The sequence below is a fragment of the Sphaeramia orbicularis genome, chromosome 16 (genome assembly GCF_902148855.1).
Source record: "Sphaeramia orbicularis chromosome 16, fSphaOr1.1, whole genome shotgun sequence".
NCBI lineage: Eukaryota > Metazoa > Chordata > Actinopteri > Kurtiformes > Apogonidae > Sphaeramia > Sphaeramia orbicularis.
In genome coordinates, this window is record NC_043972.1 from 7567492 (window position 1) to 7593173 (window position 25682).

General features: G+C 35.8%; 2 protein-coding genes across 4 annotated transcripts in view; one reads left to right on the plus strand and one right to left on the minus strand.

Moving 5' to 3' along the window:
- Positions 1 to 3392: 3392 nt before the first annotated feature.
- On the minus strand, positions 3393 to 8196 carry LOC115434910 (uncharacterized). The gene is made up of 5 exons (XM_030157044.1): positions 8013 to 8196; positions 7429 to 7570; positions 6259 to 6300; positions 5883 to 6026; positions 3393 to 4876 (listed from the first exon to the last, which is right to left on the minus strand). Exons 1-5 carry the CDS (start codon positions 8100 to 8102, stop codon positions 4680 to 4682), a joined length of 615 nt encoding a protein of 204 aa, XP_030012904.1. The 5' UTR covers positions 8103 to 8196; the 3' UTR covers positions 3393 to 4679.
- Positions 8197 to 15090: 6894 nt separating this feature from the next.
- Positions 15091 to 25682, plus strand: part of rnf144b (ring finger protein 144B) — a 32797-nt gene continuing 22205 nt past the window's right edge. The window contains exons 1-3 of one of the 3 annotated variants that reach the window (XM_030159236.1): positions 15091 to 15481; positions 21195 to 21455; positions 23737 to 23841. In XM_030159236.1, the coding sequence (XP_030015096.1) occupies positions 21279 to 21455; positions 23737 to 23841 (282 nt within the window). In that variant the 5' untranslated portion in view covers positions 15091 to 15481; positions 21195 to 21278. Of the gene's footprint in view, positions 15482 to 15521; positions 16729 to 20876; positions 20984 to 21194; positions 21456 to 23736; positions 23842 to 25682 lie in introns of those variants that run through there. The other 2 variants (XM_030159237.1, XM_030159238.1) reach the window with 2 other exon arrangements.

Sequence of the window (25682 nt, forward strand, 5' to 3'; positions counted from 1 at the left end):
GTATGTCTTCTATCCTCCTCCTTAGGAATTGCAATCTCATGCTGCAAAACTGAAGCTTCAGCTGAACGAGCTTCTGTCAGAAAACAAGTCGAGGAGTGCTGAAAAAATTATTGAGCTGAAGCTACAGCAGCTACAAATAGAGACAGGAAAGGCTGAGAAGCAGTTGGAGGACCAGATAGAGGTGGGTCCATCAATGAGATTGTCTGTATATTTTACTGTTTAACTGTGCAAAATGGCAGCAGGTTACCTGTTTTTTTTTGTTTGTTTTTTTTTTTTTTTTTAACAAACAAACCTTTACAAGTTACGTAGGTGGATTGTTCAAGCTTCTGCTCCCTGTCAGTTTCTGCAGAAAGAACTGAAAGAGGAAGAGCGAACTCACGATGTGGCCATGGAATTCCTACACAATGACCATAAGGTTCGTGCAGACTGTAATTATTGCTCTCATTATATTATTATTTAATTGTCAAAGTCTGTGTAATCTAGAGCAAACTCACATGGCCTCTTAAACCCCATCCTGTGTATCTGCTGTCGACTTCATCTGGGCTGACTCATAGTAGAGTTTATTTTCCCATTTATTTTCCAAATTCCCCATCTTGACATCCATTTTTCAACCTCTCAATCACTTTGATTTTCTTTTATTTATTACTGGTTATTTTTGTCTTCTTATGTTGTTGTCTTGTTGTTGATGCTTAACTGGATGAGACAATTTTATAAACTTCATGGGGTTTTTGGTCTCACATGCATGATTTGTAGAAAGAAAGAAAGAAAGAAAAGCATAGATAGAAATTATCTTTGATCTTGATCTTTGCAGATGTCTTTCAAACTCCAAACACCAAAATTCATTTCTTTCACTTTAATTTCTTTATTCTGACTACACAGATGTACAAGTCTGTGACAATCCATTCATATTATGCCACTCTGATCTTTATTAAAATCAAAATTATTCACAATTTCTGTTTTTGCGTGCAAAAATGAGCTAAATAATTCCCTGTAAATTACGTCTACTGACCACCAAAGTAGTATTAACAAAAAATAATTATTATTTTATGTAGTTTATTTTAGTTATTGCATGATATAGTCCTTGAATAGACAAAAAAAAGTCCCATTTCTAAGATAAAAACGTGAAAACTGGTTACAGTTTAACAGCAGGAGGCTTAGCTGCCACTTGAGGTCACTGTGTAGTCATTATAAAGCTCATTTTGAGTTTAGACAATTTTATTGACTCCTACAGAACACACAGCCAATTATAAGTATCATATTGATGTAGATTAGTGCAGGGTCACTTAGAAACTCTACCATTTTCCTTTTGTTCTGTAGCGACAGTTCATTTTCTCATACACCAGCATGTGAAACACCTGTGAGACCATTTGAGTTGGTCATCTTCCCACTATTTCTTACTTTGTCTAATCTTTTTTTGATGTTATTGTATTGTTTTGTCTTGTATTGTGGTTAATATCTGTCAGAGGCGACAGCAGGAACTGGAGCAGCACAAGTTTAATACACAGCAGCTGCTGAAGGAGAAAAAGGAGCAGCTCAACAGTGTACGTTGTAAAATAACGTTGAACTTGGACAAACTGATGGAGATGAAGAGGAAGGTGAATACATTAATCTGCTGAACACGGCTCAACACAACACTGAGCAAATATTAGCTGATTGTAAATGAGATGCTTTGGTGTGTTCAGTACAGGATAATGGAGCTGGTGGTGATAGAGGATAAGGAGGAGCAGGAGATACTGCACCAACAGCAGGTGGAGGTCCGAGCTGCCACCAAGGTGAGAACATCCAATCAGACCAGAGCCTGGATCACCAAGAAGTCCAACACACACAGGAGCTCAGTCCTTTAACCACATCACAGGGTTATCAGTCACTCCGTCAACCAGTGGGTTCACATTCTAGTTATGAGCGTATTCATAAAAAAGGTGGAGCTGACATCAGGCGACCAATCACAAACATGGCTGGATCTAAAGCTGCATATTTCTCACAAGAAGAACAAATTAAAATTGTGAGAAATGTAAAAGCTAAAAGCAAAGACACATTTACGAGTTCATTAAGAGGACATCCAACTATAATTAAAATGACATATTCCAGTGATTGTCAAACTTTTTTTGACCTCCTGAAATATGCTTTTGTAACCAAGTACCCCCAACTCTTGCTCCAGCATTTTTGATTGAAAAAATGAGGCAAAATTTGTTCCTGTGCCAAAGGTGTCTGACTATATTTTCAAAACTTTGTAAACAAACAACATATATTTAACTGTAACATATAAAAAGTAAAAATGTTAGAAGTAAATTTCGTGTGCAAAACATAAACTGAAAAGTGCCCTCTTTCATTGATAAGAAAAATAAATAAATTAGTCATTAATTAATAAATGAACATTTCATCAAGAAAAAGTATTTATTTGTTTATTTATTGTGTCTAATATTTCAGCATTAATTCTTGTTATTTATTCTGTATTCGGTACATGATGACTTATTTAATGTTTTGTTTTTTTTTTAATTTCAAGTACCCCTGGGCACTTTGGGAACCCCTGCTGTATTCCATTCAATTATTAAACTATTCTCTTTGTACTGAAGCCTTATTCTTTAAGCTGTAGCTCGGGTCGTATACAGAACAAATATAAAAACAGCTCAGTTCAGCTAAAAAGCAAAATTCAAACCACTAAATAACCGTATTGTCAAATCTTTTGAGGTCACGTCCTAGGTTTAGTTATTTAACCACTCACTGATTTTAGATGGTATATTACATTAATATATTAACAACATTTATAGTATTTAGTTGGTCTGTATGTCTTTTCTTTTTCTCTCACTCTGCATTTTTCTCAGCCAGTTTTTAATCCACATGATCTGCAAATCGACTGGTCAGTAGATGATGTTTTTGGCAGTTTTTGTTGCTGTTTTTTATATCCCTGTCCGTTTTACCCATCCAAATAAATAGGAGAATTAACCTAGAATATCAGTTTTTAATGTTTTTGTTCAGATGTTTCGATCTCTCTGCATCACCCACTGCACAGATTTACCCCAATAAAAACTAAAACTACCTTTGTGATACTGCAAACCTGTGTTTACACTGAAGCTACTCTACAAATCCCTCAATCCTGTTTTGTAAAACAGGACTCAGAAGTCCACCTTAACCTTACTGCTGTCTTATTTAGTCATTTTAAGTACTGATCCCTTGTTCTGACTCCACTGTGTCCTCCTTGCCTTTGCAGGTGCAGGCCTGGTGGAGAGGCTGCATGGTCCGCCGAGGCCTCGGCAGCTTCAAAAGCACAAACGAAGACAAGAAAGACAAGAAGAAGAAGGATGGAAAGAAGAAAAAGAAGAAAAAATAACTTTCATTCTAACACTTTGTAAGTTTGAATATATAAAAAAACATGACTCTTGCCTCTATATTTATTCATTTTTATTAAATACACATCTTTGACATTTCAAACATGCGCTCCAGAACCAAACAATATAAAGAAAAAAAAATCAGCTGACGTCACTCAGTATAATAATAAGAGGAAGCAGAACACTGAGTGAACTTGACATGGAACATAGCCATGTTATAAACACATCATCTACATTGTATATTGGTAACGTTTAAGAATTTTTTATTTGGTTTTTCAGTTCAATGTTCTTTAATGGCATGAATCTGACAATATTCTAGTCATCAAATTACTGTAATAAAAATAACAATAATAAGAAGACCAGTTACAATAAAATAAACAAGATAATGCATAAAATACAATAAAATAATACATTTCTCTTTCTCTACAGCCTTAGTACATATATTATATGTACATAAGGACAGCAAAGGAGGTCAGGCAGTAACGTTAAAATATAAATAAGCAACATATTACAATCATTTCCAGCATGATTACTACAAAGTAGTCTACAGTAAATGACCATAGGCCATACACTTTAACGCCGTACACCATTATCATGACATGATAAGGATTTCAGTCACACAGTATTTAGATACTGTAAAACACAATGAACAGTTGACAAGGTGACACTTAAACCCCACATTTTCCCCCATCACAATCCAGCATGAGGAGGAACTGAACATAAAGTCACAGAGTGATGAGTAAGTAGAAAATTCAAGTTCTTCATGTGCATGATGCAAGAATATAATGTGGGAAAACCTCATCTGCTCCCTCGTCAACTGTGGGTCCGCATATCTGGCCAAGGCAAAATACCCGACATTGCAAAACAGGAAAACCCTTTCCTGAAGACATTAATTTTTATTTAGAGTTCTAAGAGCTGACGTTCGTCTATGTTGAAATCACTTGGAAAAACTGCGGTGAGCTTGTGTTTTTCAGAATGCAAACGTCAGGGTCAGACGTCCAATTCAGCAATAGCTTTGCAGTTAAGTCAGACTGTACAAATGTAACTTTACAACAAATTAACCCCATATCTACACAGCAAAAAGAAAGAAACAATTCACAATAGGTGCTGCTGGGGTGTAATGCAAGTGTAAAACAGTGTGTCCCTCTGTAGAAGAAATCTGAGGCTCTGAAGATGACCCATCAGCACCTGTAGAAACTTTAGAAACAGCCCAGAGGCAGCGATTTGGTCTCATTGCCTCTGATTTCTTCTACAACATTGAGATGGGCGTCGAGAGTAACTTTAATTTTTTTTTTTTTACAAAAAGTTAAATAAAGAAAACAGGCTCAGTTTGCCGAAGCTGAAGTCTCACACTCAAAGCTCTTCGTCGCTGAGGTTGCTCTGTTCCACCTGCATGTAGTTGTTGTCTCCGATGATGACGCAGCTGAGGCTGGAGTTGTGGATCTGGATGTTCGCTTGCTCTGACGGAAGCAGTGGAAAAGATTCTGGAGGGGGAGTGTTGGTCTGTGCTGCCCCCTGAGGTCTGTGACTGCAGCTGCACCTTGTCTCATCTGGAACACATCAAAATTGGCTGCTTTTAGAATACACATTACCGAAGGGGAGGCAAGGGGTATTGTTTTTGGTTCAGTTTGTATCTTTGTTTGTTTGTTAACACTCTAGCAGCAAAACTATTGGTCAAATTCATACCTAATTGTGTTCAGAGATTGCTAGTGATCCAGAATAGATCTCATTACATTTTGGGAACAGTAGGTCAAAGTCAAACATTTTTTATGAATTTTTAAAATCTTTTTTTTCCCCATTTTCTTATAATGGGCAAAATTTCAAATGTCTATTGCAGCAAAACTATTGGTTGAATTCAAACCAAATTTGGTTTATAGATTGCCAGTGATGCAGAATATATCTCATTACATTTTGGAAACAGTAGGTCAAAGTTTAAATTTTTTTATGAATTTTTAAAATCTTTTTTCTTTTCCATTTACTTAAAATGGGCAAAATTTCACATGTCTATAAAAACATCAATTTTGTCTCAATTTTCTTCAAACTTGACACATATATAGAGGCAATTGATATGCTGACATCAGCACATGCATATATATGATGACATCAGCTTGATCGATGCCAAAATAGGCTACAATATGTGTAAGGGGCGGGGTTTGTTTATGCCTGGCACCACTTGTTTATTTATTATTTATTGTCACTATTACAGGAACAATTAAAGCAGCTGTTTTTCTGTTTAGCAGCAAACACTTAAAGTGCAAAAAGACTGTATAAAAATATCACACAAACTATAGTAAAATATTGGCAATGTACAAAAACTACAAAAATAAAATATTAAATATACAAATACTACTAAAATTTACAAAAACTAACTATACTATAGATGAGAAATGTGTACAACATATAAGGATATATACAGGTAATAAAGGATATATACAAAGTAAAATTAAAAACAAGCTGCAAAATTGGTGGCTTTCATTTCCCTTTATCCATGTAATCCAAACCAACACTGCACATCTCTTTACATCTTTAGAAACACAGAATTAGAGACTCCCTCACCGTCTTCAGTTCGCTGCATTAGAGGCTGACTTTCTGCCACTGTGGACGGGAAGGCGTCATTCCCAATCACACAATCGATCAAGGTTGAATTGCTGATGTTGACAATCAGAATGGTGGATTGCGGACTCCAGGGTGGCACTGTCTCTGAGTGGGCGCAGGAGAGAAAGGTGAAAAGGGAAGAGAAATATGAGAACAGGAAGTAGTTTTTCCTGACTGATGTAACACTAGGAATGTGTCACTACTGAGTAGTTCCTCACATACCATACAAAGAAATTCCGCCATAAAAAGCCAATAAAACAAGGCGGGCTTTTGTTGCCTCCAAAATGCAATGGGTTATTATATTTCTGCAGTTAAATAATATCTGAGCTTAAATTACCTTGTGCTGTTTTTTCCCCTGGGGGCTGATGATGGTCTTGATCTTTTAAGACAATGAGAGAAAAAAAAGTTAGATTTCCACCAATAGGATGCACAATGCAACACAAACATGATTATAACAGACTTAACCCTTAGATGCACAAATGTCTGGACCTTGTACTCTTCCATAAGTGGGTAAAAAAATGATCTGTGTTCATTTTTCTTCTTTTTTTTTTTTTTTTTTTTTTTTTACATTTTTAACAATTTTAAAATGTTTTTCAATATATATATTTTAAAAAAGCAAATTGTATGTATATTATATAATATATGATATATAACAGCAATAGAACAATGTTAACATCCAGTTTGTGAGTGAGTCTTTTGGTTTTGATGGAGAATGAATCAAAGGTTCAGATGAAATTCCACTGAAAATGAAAGCAAGTCATTTTGACCCACTTCTGGAAGCTTGGGGTAGTAATACAAGAAACAACAATTTCATAAAATCTATAAAAGGTAAGGTAAAAATGCAAATGGCATGATGTTAATAACATATTTTTGAGGAATACCTGGAACATGAAATAATAGCAACTTTTCTTTACAAAGATATTACAAGAAAACAACCTCACCGGGTCATTTTTGACCCACTTGTGCATCTAAGGGTTAAAGCTGCAGGCTGAACTTCACACATTCACACCATCTCGTGAGAGCAACATGTGACATAATGGGAAGAAGGCAGACCTGGTTTCCATCAGGGGAAATCACAGTCACTGCTATTTTAAAATTACCTGATAAATCTGCACATTTATAAAAACAAATATGTGGTTGATTCACTCCTCTAAGAATTTCTTGTTTACAATCTCCCTGTATTTATTCTTTGTGAACGTTTTACTTTTGCATAAAAGTGTAAAGTTTAAAGAACCCAGAGGTATTGAAAACTCTGATTGTCTTTTTTTTTTAGTGACAAGTTCCAAAACTGTAAGCACTCAGTTCAGTTTTCTTTTTCTTTTTCTTTATTTATTTATTTTTTTTGACACTGTTGAATGTATAAAATAAGAAAAACAAAAAGGACTCTAATGGATATCATATGTATGAATGTTGATGCAGAGATATCTTGCTCCTTGTCCAATAAAAACAAAATTAAAAAAAATAAATAAATAAATAAATAAAAATATGCGGTTAATGTGTTTGTTACCTGGGCAGCATATGAATTTGTCACACAGCATGTTGTTCAGCGGACAGCATAAGAACTGGCAGGCTCTTCTGCAGCTCCTCTCCACCATACTGTGCACCATCTGAATGATCCGCTGCATACTGAAGGCTTTGTAGCTCATCATCTACAGACCAGAGGCAGACACACATCAGCGTCACTTCAACCACCACGTTCGGGTGGTTTGTAGGGGCTTAGCCCTCTTCTGAAACTATGATCTCACTCAAACTAGTAGAGACAAAAACTAAACAAAAACCACAAGTGCATTTTGTATCACCTGCTTCTCGGTAAAGGTCCTGTTGTTTTTCTAGGTCACTTGCATTTTTCTTATGACTCAAATCATCAGAAGCAAACCACAACCAACAACACGGAAAAGTGTGTTTGAGGAAAAAAGTTCTATCAATACATTGTTTGAAGAGCAATCTTATACTATGCAATAAAATAAACAATTGATCAAAATGAAAATACAATAAAAAAATAAAAAAGACAGTAAAAAATTATCACTGTTGATTCATTGTAAGTCCTCACATGGAAATTATTCGCATTTCTTATATATTGGCATTTCTCACCTGATTTGATGTTGTTGTTGTTGTTTCTTTCACCATTGTCAAACTGCTGTGTTTAAGGGGGTTCGGAGTTAAATACTCGGACTTGTCCATAATCGATGCGGGTGTGATTACTATCTACAGAAAAGCAAAATAACTCCGCAAAATAAAGGCTGACTTTCGGAAAAGCCCCGTTGAAACTGCACAGCGCATGCGCACGGGGTTTCCACTAGAGGCAGGTCTATGTATGGTCGAATATAAGAGTGAGAGGGGTTCAGGGTTTCCCGTAAACTAAGACACAAATACGGAGGTTGCGCGTGCTTTACGGTGGTTGGACCAAATATCCGGAAAGAAGAACATGTGCATAAACAGACAGGAACTAAAGCAGCTCAGATGGTCTGCAGGATTCTGCACCTTTATGTCGCTTTTCAGACTCACAGATAGTGTTTTTATGTCATCACACTGAAATGGACTCATGACAGACCAGCTGCAACCTTCACTGCACCACGGAAACTCCAAATTCCAACCGCATTAAATGTCAGGAATTACACGCAAAGTCGATATAATATGATTAATGGTGCAAATGTCTTTATTCACAGTTGTGGCCAATTATTACAGCACCTGACAGATCTGAAGTAATGACCTTTTTTTTTTTTTTTTTTTTTTTTTTTTACCAACGAAACATAATTTAATTCAAGAATGAACTGGGTGAAGAACTTTGGGGGAAATGTCACGTTTATATAACCTGTGAGACAAACTTGTAAACCTTTAAGTGTAAAAATTGTGTTGTTTATCTAAGCAACGTGATCTTTGTAATCCCTTGACCCCATGACATTTTATTTTTATTATTTTATTTTATTTTATTTTATTTTATTTTATTTTTATCTGTCTTACTTATTTTCTATTTTATTCTCTGTATTTATTGTACCCTGCCTATAGCACTTTGAGATTTTTAGATAAAAATGTAAAGTGCACTACAAATAAAATGTATTATTATTGTTATTATTATTATTGATGTGATGTTTGAAGGTATTATCTTTATTCTGTATTTTTTTATTTGGTAGTGGTTTGCTGTTGTTATTTATCTATTCTATTTATTTGTTTATTTTATTCATGGTATATTGTTGTTTTTAATTGTATGGCTTTTAATCTATTCTTGTATTTTATTCTTTTATTTGGGTTTTATTATTCTTCTGTATAGCACCTTTTTTTTGTTTGGTTTTGTACAGTTTCTATGTCTTTAAATCTATTCTGTATTTTATACTTCTATTTTGGTTTTATTTTTTCTTCTGTACAGCACTTTGGTCCACTGCATGTTGTTTTAAAGTGCTTTACAAATAAAGTTGGATTGGATTGGATTATTATAACCTGTTTGTTTTATTTTTGAATCTGTTAAAAAAAAAAAAAAACCTTTCATAAATAAAAAGTAAAAAAAAAAAAAAAACAACAACATGATTTCATTCTATTGTATTCATGAAAAATGCAGATGGTTGGTCTGATGATGTCAGTCCTACTATTTTCATCCACTTCCATCTATTTCCTTTATAAGCAGGATGCACCATCAGCATCAATTTAACCATAATCACACATGATAATGATCACACATGGAATTTGGATTCTTCTGTGAAGGAACATGACTGTAACAGTAGTAGTTAAATAGGCTTAGTTTGGGTTTTTTTTTGCAAAGAAAATGACTTAAATCTCCTTATAATGGCTCTATACTATGGTTTATAGAGCATAATGATGACTGTAGACATGTCATTAATTTTATGGGTATTTTAACCCATAAAGACCCAAATATACGTCATTGACCAAAACCATTTACCGATCTAAACTGTATAATACCTGTTGATCCACTAATCCTATCAATACATGAGAATAATTGGTGTATAATACAGTTATGCATCTTTTCATGGTCATCAGATATGACCCATTTGGATGTTCAGAGGCTCCATAGTTACCGTGGAAACACCATCATCTTCTACAGCATTGATTCACCAGTAAAACCCATGGAGTTGGATCAATGACAGTGGATGGACACACTGGGTTTATGTTCAATTAATGAAAAATCTGACTGAAAAAGTCACTTTTTCTTCAGTTTTCTCTGTTTTTGAAATAATAATCCTCAAATGTCATCTCAGCATGATGATTTAAGTACATGATCAGTAAATTAAATAAAGGGAAATACCTGATTTTCACTGAAAAAAAATGCAAAATAGAGAGGATGATATTAAAATAAATGGTAATAAATCACTCAACAAAGGTTAAATAGAGAGAAAAAGTCATTTGGGAACTGCCACAAAAGTAGCACTGGGTCTTTATGGGTTAGGGGACGATTACAAAACAAAACAAAAAAAGAGATGAAACCTCTTATATGTGTTCTAGTAATTTTAGCTACCACTGTGTGTAAAGCAAACCACAAATTCATCTGGAATATACAATGCTTTGATGTATTCTGTTGTACATTCAATGATTTATTCTCCTGCACCATAACAGCCCTAAAAACATCTAATGCATGATTACAAAACACATCTAAACGGTTCATTTGTATTAATAAAGTGCTAACAAGCAGCATGTTGGAAGAGTTTTAACATGCAGCTCATTACATCTGTGGAGAAATGGTGTATTCCATTAAATTAGTCCGTTAAGTGTGGAATGGAAAGATCCACACTAATATTCATCAATAAACTCAAACTTTCTCTCTGACATACACCACCTACCAAAAACTCCCCGACTATTGTCATGACATGCGATCACAGTGGAATCATTTCATATACGCTTATGCAATATTACAGCATTTATTTCCTTCTTAAGTTGCCTTATGTTTTTGTCCCTGATCTTGTATTGACTATGAGTCCGACACTGTGTAAAACCTTCTCCATCCCATCCAATAGATTGTCCACGTAGTTCAGGTCTAGACTCAGTGGTGTCCAATCCTTGTATATATAATGTCTCACGCTCCTGAACCAGCTTTAATCTGATCCTGATGAATCCTGGTGTTTTCCTCTTAGAATATGAAGAACAACTCCACTGATGTTCACACCTGCTTATTCAGTATATTCAGGTTCATCTGAGGTCATGGACACAGAAGGTTTTGACCAACTGAAACAAGCCCACATCATAACACTGTAGGTGCAAGGCATGATGGGTAATCATGTAATCACTTCACCTGCCTCTATCCTCTTGAAACCCAGCAATGCATGTTTGTCCCGCCCACTGCAAAGGGCATTCAATAAAAAAAAAAAAAAAAAAAGCCTGTGACAAACTGTTGCATCATACTGTTTTCAATCAAGACAATTATTCAATGCAAAAAAACAAAACCTTTCCTTTCCTCAGTCTCAGGAGGATAATCTCACCCTTTAATCACTTCTTATCCTGGTTCAACTAACTTGTAGTTGGTTTTTACCATCTTTAGTCTGATTTTGCATCATTTAGACTTGTTTTACTAACCTGCAGTCTGTTTAAACCATCTCTTGGTTAGTTTGGCTTTACTATACTTTATTCTAGTTCAGTGGTTCTCAGTCTTTTTCTGTCACCCCCCCTTTGGAGGATGAAAAATCTCCAGGCCCCCTTCAACCCCAACAACATTGTAACAGTGGTGCAGTTATAACTTTTACTGAAAGAAACATCAATATTATAACAAAACTTTTTGCTTTTCCTTGAATAGTTTTTTTTTTTTGTTCAGATTAAAAATAACTTTGATTTTTGCTTGAGTAATACAAATAAACTCAACTAGACTGCTCCCTGAGACAATATTTTTACAAATAAAAATAAGAAATGCACAATTATCTTCCAACTATGACAACAAATTTCCTTTTTTTTTTTAGAACAACAAACAAGTTTTGGTACCAAAGATGAACATTTTAACAATATCAGTGGGTCATTGAGCCCGTTTCCACTGTACATCTCAGAACATTAAAGTGCAAACTGTACAAACTGTAAAAACAGAAACATTGCACATTTTTCTTTGCCACTACTCCAATGCTTCCACCTGCTACATGTTTAACCTGAAGACAAAAAAAAACACCCAGGAGTGATCCCATGACCCCCCGGCAAGCCTTCATGCCTCCCTTAGGGGGGCCCGCCCCACAGTTTGAGAAACACTGGTCTAGTTTAACCATCCTTTAGTTGGGTTTAGCCATTTTTACCTCCGCCAAGGAGGTTATGTTTTTGCCGGCGTTGGTTTGTCTGTCTTTCTGTTCGTGTGCAAGATAACTCAAAAAGTTATGGACGAATTTGGATGAAAATTTCAGGAAATACTGATACTGGCACAAGGAACAAATGATTAAATTTTGTTCCTTGTGCCAGTATCATTTTCCTGAAACTTTCATCCAAATCCGTCCATAACTTTTTGAGTTGTCTTGCACACGGACAGACAGACAGACAAACATGGGGGGGGGGTCCTTGGCGGAGGTCTGTGCTCTCCGAGTGCTTCTAGTTTAGTATGGTTTTATTGTCTTTTAGTTCATTTTGTCCACCTTTTAGTTTAGTTTTACTTGTTTTACCAATGTTTAGTCCATTTAAACCATCTCTTAATTTAAATTACTGTACTTTGGTCTAATTTAACCACATTTAAGCCTGGTTTAACCATCCCATAGTTTGGTTTTACAACCTTTTAGGTTTATATTACCAAATTGTTATCTGTTTTAACCATCTTTTGGTTTCATTGTGCTGTCTTCAGTTTAGATGAGCACATCATTCTGGTCACTCTGGACCCCTCACAATGCATGACCTTTTTCCACTGAAACACAGTTCAGTCTTTATTCTCTCTACAAACTAACGGTTGTTTAAGAAATGAGAAGCTCCTTACTGTTAAAAGGTTAAAGACCTGACACATATTAATGACTGCAGTAATTATCCAGGGGGAGGATGTTATCCATTTGCATAGTTAAATCCAGGTGCTGTTTTTATGTTTATACACAGCCCAAATACATTCCAACTGCTGAGATTAAAATACAAATGCACTACACTGTCAATAAATCAGAAAAAAATTCTATATTGATTTTTTTAATGTCTGCAATTTATGTCTATAAATGTTAGACCACTATTTTTATCACTAGTTAAAGTCCTAATTGGATATAATGTACAGGCTTTATACATAGTCATTCATTCATTTATATTTTTAAGAGTCTTTATATTATCTATGGTGGAACTTATGAATCTGACAGATTTATTTGAACCTTCAAGGAGGATGTTTTCTTTATGTTTCATTTCTGAAACTAAAATCCACTCATAGCAGAACATTGTTGACCTCATTATTTATTACATACAACCTAACAGAGAATTTAGGATGTTTGTTTCCGACCATGGACATAAACAGATTATGAATAACATGTTGTGTGTAATTTATTTACAGTGATGAGGTCTGAGAACTTGGGAGGGGATTTTCCCATCATTGACATTATAGTAACTAAATGACTAAGTCAGGTCTAGATGGTTCCAAATGATTCTAGAAGAAGTGACAGCACCTTTCTGTTGTAATGCATCTGCAGTACCAGAGAGATGTAAACACCAGGACTGTATTATATGCATTTCAGAGACACAGGTCCCCTAATTTGATGCTGTCATTTATTGGAATCCAAAATATCTTTTTAAAAGTGTTAAATAAGATGCTTGAATAGTATTGTCTGTCAAAGATTCCCTTCCTTGTATATGGTTAAAATCAAGAGTACAAGACAAAACATATAAGCTCTGCAGAAATATCCTCCAAAATACACAGAGTGAATATTTTTTAAAGTAGCTGAGGCTGTATTTGTACAATAAAATACTTTTTTCACTGAATCCAGATACAGAAATACTTTCCTTTTCTGACCTTAATATTGTAATTTGAACTTAATATTACATCATACAGACATTTTTACTGCCTTATCTCTTCACTTGACATTGCATATTACTCATGAACCACACGTAAGAGATCTACAGTATTTTTAAACAAAATAAAGTTATTTTTAGCTGTTTGTTTTACCTTTCACAGTTAAATCATATTTCAAGAGGAAGAGTCTATACTTGTAAAGCATGTAAGAAACAAAATAAAAATGTGGTGATAAAGAAACTGATCAAATACAAATGATAAAATATAAATATATTCAAGATTAAAACCTATAAATAAACATGTATGTATTTAACTGGTAGCAGAAATCTGCTATAAAACTGATGTATGTTCAGGTCTTGTTACGATACTAATAAAACCTGTTGTGATGCCACGCTGTAGTTTCCTGAAATTGTATTTTTTACGGGGAAGATATACACCGTAGGTACTTTACAACCACATTTATACAGCCTCAGATGTGTGGGTCATGTCACATGTTATTCCATTCAGAATAAAGGGAAATGGCTTGTTGGTGGGGTTTTTGTTCCTGCTGTTTTCACTGTCGTACAGGAAGTTTTTATACCCAACCATGTGTCCGGAGTGTCTGTATTTTTATTACGTGAGTCTATGTTCTACTGTGTTAGTATATATAATATAATACAATATAATATAATATAATATAATATAATAAAAAAAAAATGTAATTATTTTTTCTGTTTATTTTATGCCACTAGTTTGGTGTAAGCCTTATAATATTCTGTTTATGCACATACATCCTATGAAACAGAGGCAGTTGCCATTGAAAACTGATGCACTAAATTAAAAATTACATCTGTGTTTGACATAAACAGCTTAAATATGAAAAAACACAAAATATAAAATTACATGAATGAAATACAGGTGAACTGATGTGGATTTCCAAATGCTTTTATAATAATCATACAATGCCCAACATTACATTACAGGTTTCTCTCTGTTTATTTACAACAAAATAGAAATAATAATATTAAATAAATAAATAAATAAAAATAAATATATATATATATATATATATATATATATATATATATATATATATATATATATGTATATATATATATATATATGTATACACACACACACACACACACACACATACATACATACATATATACATACATACACACACACACATACACATAAATATAATACAGCATATATCTGCAAAATTTTGACTCATGCCACTGAAAACACCTAAAATATCCTTAATTGTTGCACGTTTAATGCAGCTGCTAAAGCTGACAACGAATTTTCCAACAAGGTATAAAAATACCAACACCCTGCTCATGCGGTGACTTCCATTTTCCCGACCGGCCCTGAATGCAGCATCAGTGTAGTGAACTAACCAGCAGGAGCAGTGTGGAGTGGAATCAGTGGAGAGCAGCACGGCTTCCTGGATGGAAACAAAACGCACTTAACAGGAGCTGAATCACACGGACCCACCAAACACACAAAGGCCGGACCGGACCCAGACGGATCATCATGGTCCTGGTGTTCGGCATCTGAAGCCGGTGCGTTTGGGACCGGGTGGCGGTGGGACAGCAGAGGTTGGACTGTATCAACACATGTGTCAGTGCCACAGTACGAGCACTGCGGCTGCGGATCCGGACTCGGCAGCTCCTACACCCAGTGGTGCACAGACGAGGTAGGTCCGGGTCTGTGGTTCTGGTCTGATGATGCGTTCATGTCTGCAGCGCTTCAGGAAGACCCTCCGCCTTTCACCGTGGAGCTGGACGGTGAATGCGTCAGGGTGTCAATTCTGCCCTGTCCCATAATGCAACCTTGAAGGATGCAGATGTGTCAGATTTCGTGCGTTTTGTAAGAGGTCATTTTATTTGTGCACAAATGCAAATCTAGAAGCAACTGTTGGAATATTCCCATTAAGCAGCATGACTTGTGTTTCCATTCCCACCAGATTTCAGGACATAAACCCACTCATGGACTGAGTGGGAGGTTGCAGCCCTGCTCTGTAAATGATGCCATGTAAATGGTGCTTCACCCTCCAGCCCCAGCTGCCTCCTTCATACACAGTGGTTTCCTGTGTGAAGCAGCTTTTCACTGGGCAGGTCTGCTTTTCCCTTCCACTCTCCCCAATCAACAATGATGCTTTGATCGCCGGGGCTGGAATGCCATCTAGACCTTGATCCTTGAGGACTGCTAATCATGGAGCTCTGCATGAGGGCGTTTTGATTAATGAACAGCTCTCATGTTGAAGTTGGAATGTGCTTTTCATCATTTTGCAGAGGCTGCATTTCATCTCATTTCAGGGTGTTTGAAGCTGACACTCCTACTGATACCTTTAGACTCAAGGATCTGGTTGGTTTAATATGTATTGATTTTTATTATCTATAAATTTAACTGCCAATAGAACAAAACAGGCTCCCACAAATTACTGATGAACTTAATTATTAGACATTTTCACATAAATCATAGCCTGAACAGCTGATTTCCCAACTAGGAAATCTCAAGATCCGTCCAAACTTTGCAGCTCCTCAGCAATGAAAAGCCTCACTGTTATTAAATGCATATTGAAGTTTCCATGCAGCAAAGCCAGTTCACTGGAAACCTGTTATTTTCCCATGTGAGGCCATGGAGCTGGTTACGCTTGGGCAGGACGGGACAGGCTGACAGCATTGTGGGTGACGACTGCGGCCGGATCAGCTTCTCCGCCTAAAGCAGTGCATTGGATACACCATGACTGTGCAGAAATCCAACGTGCACTGCACTACAGAAGCTCCACTGTCTGTGATCTGCATGCATGCCACCGCTGATCGATAGCAGATAATAAAAGAGCAGCCGGTGAAGAATTTAGGACAGCGCTGGTGTCTGTATTGATTGAGCAGCTCCAAAGTTTCCTGCCAACTTCACCAGCTTGCTGAAATAGAGAACATTGTACGTGGGATAATGTGTGATTTCCACAGCCACTCAGGCTGCACAATGTGTTTTTAACGCCACCGTTTCCTGTGTGACCCTGTTCTGTTTCCAGCCACTGTTATCTACAGGATTAATCACAAATCCCAGATTACTGCATTTAATATTTCTCATGCATTTTGGGATTGGACAGAACCAGACGGGGGATTTTTGGGTTTGGTGTCTTTGGTTCATGTCTAACACCAGATTAGGCCTTTATCATCCTTCCACCTCTGGCTGGCTTTCGCAAAATACTGAGTGGAACTAGTGCATGAGGTCTGGAACCTGCAGGTGCATGTCTCAGATAACTCAACTCAACTTCATGTAAAAAGCACTTTAGAAACAAAACAGTCAGCCAAATTGCTGTACCCACACATCAAAACAAATCAAACGCATAACAGAATTAATGAAAACAATAAAAGTAACTATACATTAAAACAATAAAACCCAACCTCTCAAACTAAGTTAAAAACCAAAGAGAGAGAGGATTTAAAAACAGACACTGAGTGGTCCGGCCTGACGTGCAACGGCAGTTCATGCCACAGTTCAGGGGGTGGCGACTGAAAAAGCCCTGTCACCTCTCAGCTTCCTCTTTGTCTTTAGGACGTCTAACAGTCACCTGCTGATCTGAGTATCTGCATGATCCTGTAACTAAACAGTATTTTAGGTTCTTTTCAGTGTATTCACTAAACAGGTTGGTTATAGGGAAATCAGAACATCCGAACCTTTAAACTCTGACACAAGGATAGTCCACAATGAGCAGAGTAGTTTAATAATAATAATAATAATAATAGTAATAATAATAATATATCACACTTATATAGTGCTTTTTTGGACACTCAAAGACGCTTCACAAACAAACAAAACAAAAACAAAAACAAAAACAAAACTGTCAAAGACCCAAACAGCCACCATCAACCAAAACCACCCACTGAGCCAACATGTTTAATAACTCATTAACCACTAATCCTATTAATGCATGTAAATAATTGGTGTAAAATGCAGTTCCTTATCTGTTCATGGTCATCAGATTAGGGATGTAACGGTTACTGGTATAACAATAAACCGTGGTAAAATTCCAGACGGTTAGTATTACTGTTAAAATTCTAATTATCATGATAACTGTGTTTGATTACCGCACTTTGAAAAGTCATGGTACTGTTCATTTCCTGGAGAAGCAGCAGCATTCCATTCATATCTATCTATTTATGAAAAAGAAACTAAAATAACTCAATTTTGATATGGAACATGGTCAAAAAATGGCCATAAGGTGACATCTTTAATGCACATTTGTATGTTTGATGTTTACATGTTAATATATTTTTTTATTTGTTTGTTTGTTTTTCAAAATACAATTTGGTTAAATTATTTCAGTGTTTGTATAAGTACTTTTTGAACATTTTCAGCACAATTTCAACAATACCGCGATAATAATAATAACCGTAATAATTTTGGTCACAATAACCGTGATATGAAATTTTCATATCGTTACATCCCTACATCAGATATGACCCATTTAGACGTTTAGAGGCTCCATAGTTACCGTGGAAACACCGTCATCTTCTACAACATTGATTCACCAGTAAAACCCATGGAGTTGGATCAATAACAGTGGATGGAGATGCTTGTTTGTATGTTCGGTTCAGATATACAGTATTTTGCAGAAAAAGTCAGAGTTTTCTCTGTTTTAATATAATGACCTTTGAATTTACTCTGATTTTATGAATGTCTATATGATCAGTGAATTCAGTTTAGGAAAACACACTGAAGATGCAAAATATAGAGGAAAATATTAAAAATAACTGGTGAGAAATCACTTAGGAAAGGTTAAATGGTGTTGCCACAAAAGTAGTTGTAGGTCTTTAAGGGTTAAACCTTCTAATGTTCAGTATGTCTTCATGACATGAGGAGAATCTGCAATGAAAGAGTGTGTTAACCTGTTAAACTCTGACCATATTTTCAGGGGAAAAATGCCTAAACAGACATACCCAAAGTAAATGAAGAATTACTTCACACTAATATGGCTCATATGGATGTTCTTGGTGTCTATGGACATTTAGAGACCTCACAGAATCTATTCCCATTGTCTAAAATATTGTATCTATTACTATGCCTGAGTAAACTGTAACAAACTAAAAGAGAAATTGGAATTTTTTATCCTCGCCTGTTTTTTTCAGTTGGATTGACGATGATATGCATAAATTAATTGTCCGTGTATAGCGTATATTTCACCCCACAAAGATTAAAAATCATGTTTGAACATTAAAGTTTGCACTAAAATACACTTTTGATGTACTTTTATTAACATTAGGGTCTAAACTTTGAGCAAAAGTTGAAAAAAACATTCATTGTCCTGATTTATTATATTTTTATAGTAGATGAATATTAATATAATTTTTTCGGCCTGCGGGCAGGCTGATAGGACTAACGGGGTTATTAAACATAAGGAGTAACTGTTTTTTTTTTTTTTTTTAACATTTTCAAAATTATACAATCCAGCGCAGTACATGCAGGTTATATGAAGTGTAAAGCAGATCCAAAATATGTCCACAGCGATGATCTCAAAAGTTCGTATTAAATCTATTTAAGGTAGTTGCAGTCTGAGTTCCCAGATTGTAACTATTATTTTTAATAATACTATACATCGGTTTTATGTAGGACTTTTCTAGGATGGCTAAAGACTAAGTTATGGAACAGATACAGAGCTAATACAAAAGGGCAGACAAACAACAAATACTCAAGCAAAAAGGCAGAGACAGATCCAGAAAAGAAAACACATGAGAGAAGGGGGGATGAGGTGGAACAGGCGGTCAGTTGTCGTAGGTTGATCTGAAGAGGTGAGATTTGAGTTGGCTTTTGAATGAAGTGAGTGTGTCAGAGTTCTGGATGTGAAGGGGCGGGGAGTTCCAGAGGGTTGGGGCGGTGAAGGCAAAGGATCTGTCACCCAGGGTACGGAATTTAGACTTGGTGAGGGGGGTGAGAAGGGGAGTGGCGGTGTAGAAGATCAGTCTGGTACGAGGGGGCAAGGTTGTGTAGATTATGTAGGTGATGAGGAGGAACATTGTTCTGTCATTGTGATTGGACTAAAGCCAGTCTTACATTGTTTGACTGCAAAACATGCAAATCGTACACAGACCAAAACATGTGGTCAAGATTTTTATCAACAAAAATGTGTGTCATCCACCACATTAGGGCCTAGTGTCTTTTTTCAGTTGTTCATCAGTAGTCTACAAATTCCAGTACATGACTTATTGTTGTAGTTAAAATTATATTATTGTTATAATAATTTCATCAATGCAACAAACACTGGATTACTGCAGAGGAGATGCAGAGTTAAAGCGCTAAATGCTGATAAATAGGCTATTAGGTATTGAAACATAAAGGAGGTAAAATGTTTTTTGTGGCTCCAGACAGATTTTTTTTTCTCTTTCGGGTTAAAAATGGCTCTTGAGGTTGTAAACTTTACCAACCCCTGCTTTAACACATAAGTTGTGATGAATACATACTAATATGATCTTATTGGATCTACATGTCCTATGTCTTTCTGCCCTAATCATTTCTGAAGTCAAACTGTTTATTTCAGACACAATCAGCTCATATTTCACATCCTATTTCCTGTTATTTATTTATTTATGTATGTATGTATGCATGTATGTATGTATGTATTTATTTATTACATTCATTTAGGTATTTATTTATTATATTATATTATATTATATTATATTCATTTAGGTGTTTATTTATTTATTTATTTATTACATTCATTTAGGTATTTATTTATTATATTATATTATATTATGTTATATTATATTATATTATATTATATTATATTCATTTAGGTGTTTATTTATTTATTTATTTATTACATTCATTTAGGTATTTATTATATTATATTATATTATATTATATTATATTATATTCATTTAGGTGTTTATTTATTTATTTATTATATTCACTTAGGTTTTGGTGACGTGTTTCATGCATGTTCATCTCACCATGATCCTGAACATGAGCCTCTTTGTCAAACAGACTGATTTCCATCTGCTGCTAAATAACCTTATGTTTACAATGTTTCTAAAAACACTCTGTAGTCAATTCCTAGTGTCTGAATGAAACGTTTAGTCAATACATGTAGACCCAGTAAACACAGACCTTGGACTTCAGTCTTGGAAAACACAGCCATTTATGGGGAAACAACAGGCGTGATGAGTAATCAATAACACTGCGGTAATTATAGGTAATTATGTTTTTACTTCATGCACCGTGCGGCTTTAGGCAGTGACTAATCCATTCTACGGTAACGAGACAATGACAGAGTGAAGTCATCCCAGTTACCAGAACAGAGGATGGTTTTCAGAAAATGTTGCAGTGCTGTCGTAAGGCCTGGCGCTGCGTTCAGGTGAGGTCTTCCACCTTCGCTTACTCACTGTTTCTGTTCAACCTTTCAGGATCATGGATGCTCAGCAGGCGGGTTAGGACCAGCCTGAGACCTCCACCTCCCTCCTTCCCTCCCATCCCAGCCTCGTCCCGCCATGGCCGGCAGAAGCCCCACACTGAGTCGGGGGGGCGGGGATTCGACGCCGAGGACCCCCGAGGCTGGCCCAAACCCTCCCCCGGCCCCTGGAGTCTTCTGTAAGCTGTGCCTCAGCGACCAGCCCTCTGCAGCCGTCAGGGAGCTGCAGAGCTGCAACTGCATCTTCTGCACATCAGTGAGTACAGATAAGACATCTAGCAACCAGACTAGGGTTATTTATAAGAGATAGTAATCATTTAAAGCATCTCATTTATACGGAAACGGTGTAAACAGCTGGTGAGGAAAGCCAAGTGTTTATGTTGTACATCAGTTTAGTTCAGGAGCCATGTTCAGTCCATTATAAGCTGAAGTGGGTCAGATCAGTAAAATAATAACAATAACAGCGGAAATAAGTAAAATGACATTATGATCATGTTTACGTCTACAAACTTTAATTAAAAATGTGAATAACATGAACAACCTGAAATGTCTTAAGAAATATAAGTGCAGTTTTGCCAATGTTATACCTCTGTTTATCATTTACAGATCACAGTGGATCTACAAATACACAAAACATTTAATAACAGGCAGAATATTGGTAAAATTACACTTATTTGTCTTAAGACATTTCAGGTCATTCATATTTGTCCAGATTATTCTCATTTTTTGTGAAAGGATAGTTTTTAAATGTAGATATTTTCATGTATGTAGTTTAGAAAAAAAAGAAGCCTTAAGTTAAAAAATATTTAGGAATATTGAATTGCGATGGTAGATGTGTTTGTTGTTGATTTTTACCTCCGCCAAGGAGGTTATATTTTTGCCAGGGTTTGTTTGTCTGTCTGTCTATCTGTTTGTCTGTCCGTTAGTGTGCAACATAACTCAAAAAGTTATGGACAGATTTGGATGAAATTTTCAGGGTTTGTTGGAAATGGGATAAGGAAGAAATGATTAAATTTTGGTGGTGATCAGGGGTGGGGGGGCCCACGGGGGGGGCCACTGATCAGCCTTGGTGGAGGTCTGCGCTCTCCGAGTGCTTCTAGTTTTTTGTTTTTTTGGGGTGTGAATGCTTGATGCTGTATACATTTAATTTGATGTAAGCGGTGTATCAGGTGAAAAGGATAGGCAAAAAAAGAAAGCTTTTGCTTCTAGCCTATTCCCTTTTTAGTTTTTAAGTGCAATGGTTGATGTACAAACCAAAATAAATTCATGCACTCATTCATGCATTCATTCATTCAAGCTTTCATTCATTCATTCATTCATTCATAATTTGACTTTTTTACAATAAAACAAGGAGAAAATTTTGGAGTAGTCATTATTAATTGGTTAATATGTTAGTATCTCACTGGTCTGACCCACTTTGGATCTAATTGGTTTCTAAGTGGAACCTGAACTAAAATGACCCTCTTGATTTTGCAACTCACAAATTCATCCCATGGGCCTGACTGGATCCTTTGGCAGGCTGGTTTTGATCCGCTGGCCACTATTTTGTACATAGTCATTTCATGTGGGAGGTGAAATGATCTAACACCAAACTTTTCTTTGGGCAATTTACGCAAATCTCCAGCGTTTTAATTACTTGGAATGGGCTTCACCTCTGTATTGCAGCATCACTTCCTGCTTTGTTCCTAAAATAGAGCTTTTAAATTAATTGGGAAATCTTGCGTATTACAGCTGTAGTTAAACAAAGTGGATTCCACACATGCCGGCTTGCTCTCTTACTTACTTTCCTTCTCTTGTTTTTTGGAATTTCTTGTGATTAGTCAAATCTTTTGAGGTTTTTCACAATTTGACATCTCTTCTGCATCTTTTTAACCTCCATATGAGACAGCTGTCACTGCTAAGAGCTGGATTTGTTTTACAGAATGACCCTATTGCGTGTCTTCTCAGAGACGTCGTTGTTGTGGTCTTAATCTCCGTCTGGACTGGTAAAATTGTCAGTGTTGCAGGTCAGACGAGGTTAGACAAGACCAGACTAATAAATACACACCGTCACGTTGGAGGAAAGAGGGAAATAGGTGGTGTAAACCCTGCTTATCTTTATAAACCTGACGTTTCTCCTTGAACAGCAAACGCAGTCACAAGCAACAGAAAAGCACATGTTTCTGTGTACAAACGAAAACATATTCCATGAACCGGTGCTCTTTCGTCCGCTGAGATGTTTTTATTTTCTGTTCCTCAAAAACTGTCTGTCTTTTCGTAATGTTCACACAGTTCCCCTCCTATTGATATGTCATAACTGAGGCAACATATGACTCTATACGTGAATGTCCGCATTTTAATTTGCCCCATTTGCACAACAGCTCATGTTTTTTTCTGCTTTTCTTTGTCCTCTCTACATTTGTCTTCACCACAAGTTTTGTTTTGTGGTTTTTCCACGTCTTTAACCCATGTCAGACAATAAAAACATGGGTTGTCAGGTTTTGTTTTTGTAATAATGGGTCGTCTCTTGATGCCTTTTCTCTTTCCATTCTCCTCAGTGTTTGCAGCAGTATGTTCAGCTGGCCATCATAGAGGGAGGGGGGGCGCCCATCACCTGCCCAGATATGACCTGCCAAAAGACTGGAACACTTCTGGACTCTGAGGTATGGCCTGGTTAAAAGCAGCGATATGTAGGTCAAGAGTGAAACCCAAAAAAGCAAACGGTCTGCAGAGGCACGCCATAAAACCCCAAAATAAAGTTTATGCATGAACTTACACGCCAGTAAAACTTTACGTCTGCCACTTTTGGAATATTTGTTGAAGTTGTCCAGAATGCTGTAAGGCAACTTCTAAGGAAATCTGTAGTTGTATTTTCACTCTTAATGTTTTTAATGTGTGGGCTGAATTATAAGGGATGAGGTGTTCTGAAAACGCATCTAGTGAAATGACATTTTGAAGGAAATTCTTGTGAAACAAAAGTGAAACTCTTTCAGTCATCGATCGGTAATGGGAAAATCAGGAGAATGTTATACTGCTGAATCATAAATGAATGGAAAATTTGGTCATGAGTAAGGAAACAACTGCTTTAAGAGGTCTATATGTAGGATTTCTACTTTCACCTATATAAAAAATGGCATAAAAATCCCATTAGTGTTTAGAATAAAGATAAATATTAGAGATATGATGGTAATTTATTTACAATGACAGGTCGGGGATTTATGTGACCACTAGAGGGAGTAGTGAGTCACTCTGCCAGACTCCCATGGTGACAAAAACTAACGCCACAGGGTCTTTGATCAAAGCATCAGAAAGTAACCAAATGAGATGAGAACCATTAAGAAACAACTTTTAGAGTCAAAGAACAGACATAGCTGTAAATGAAAAGAATGGAGTTTGATGCTTAAGTAGCACCATTTCTTATACACAAGTGAGTTTGCTTCTACGACGGCGTATTAGAGCCACATAAGAAAGTAAAAACACTTGTCACTATGAGAATAACGTAATAAAGTTAAGCACAAAAAGAGTTATAAGTGTATGAAAATGAAGTCAAAATATTATGAGAAAAATGTCGTCATATTTCTAGAATAAAGCCATGATATTACGAGAATGATGTTGTACCCATTTGTGGCATAATGGAGAATTTGGAACTGTTTTTTTCTGAGGTTATACTTTCATTTGGGGTCAGGAAAATTGAGTTTTTCCATAAGAAAGTGACATTTATTTTTGAGAGTTGTAAACGTAAATTTTCAAATCTGGACAACATTACCCATAATCCCTGTGATGTTCTCTTTCAAATGTTCGTAGTACATTTCTAACTTACAGTAATGTCAGTTAGAGGATTTGTTTGCAGAAAATGACTATTGTTCAAAATCACATAATAAATGCAGTGTTTTCAGAGCAAAGAAAGCAACTTCAATCATTACTAAAGGTTTATCTCAGGTCAGAATATCCTGTCTTTAATGAATCTTGGCATGCTCTTACAATCACTAATGGTTATTTAAGCCTCATTGATCTTATTAGTAATTTATTTTTTGAACTTTATTGCCACTATTAACAAAAGATATGTAATTAACAGTACATAGCAAGGTTGCCTTGAGAGTAGCTTTCACCTTACATAAATGTATGTATGAGATTTCATCATACAATAAGAGGAAAAAAACAAAAACAAAATGCAGCCTTTCATGTATATATCTTCCATTCATATAAATGTGTGCAGTGTAAAGATTAATGTATTGATGTACATTTCTATCATACATAGTCCTACATTGTCCGCATTTAGACATAAATATTACAGTTATGATGAAACCTATATGTACATATACCATCATATATATATATATATATATATATATATATATATATATATATATATATATATATATATATATACATATATATATACACACACACACACACACACACACACACACACACCCCTTACTGGTAATTTAATGAAGACAGTTGAAACATAATGAAACACACATTCTAATGTAAACCAATGTTG

Bases quoted from the DNA above. Each gene is read 5' to 3' on its own strand.
- LOC115434910 (XM_030157044.1), bottom strand. From the start codon at position 8,102: ATGGACAAGTCCGAGTATTTAACTCCGAACCCCCTTAAACACAGCAGT. The intron at 7,571-8,012 runs GTGAGAAATGCC...TCTGGTCTGTAG, and splicing joins CAACAACAACATCAAATCAG to ATGATGAGCTACAAAGCCTT. The intron at 6,301-7,428 runs GTAACAAACACA...TTGTCTTAAAAG, and splicing joins CAAATTCATATGCTGCCCAG to ATCAAGACCATCATCAGCCC.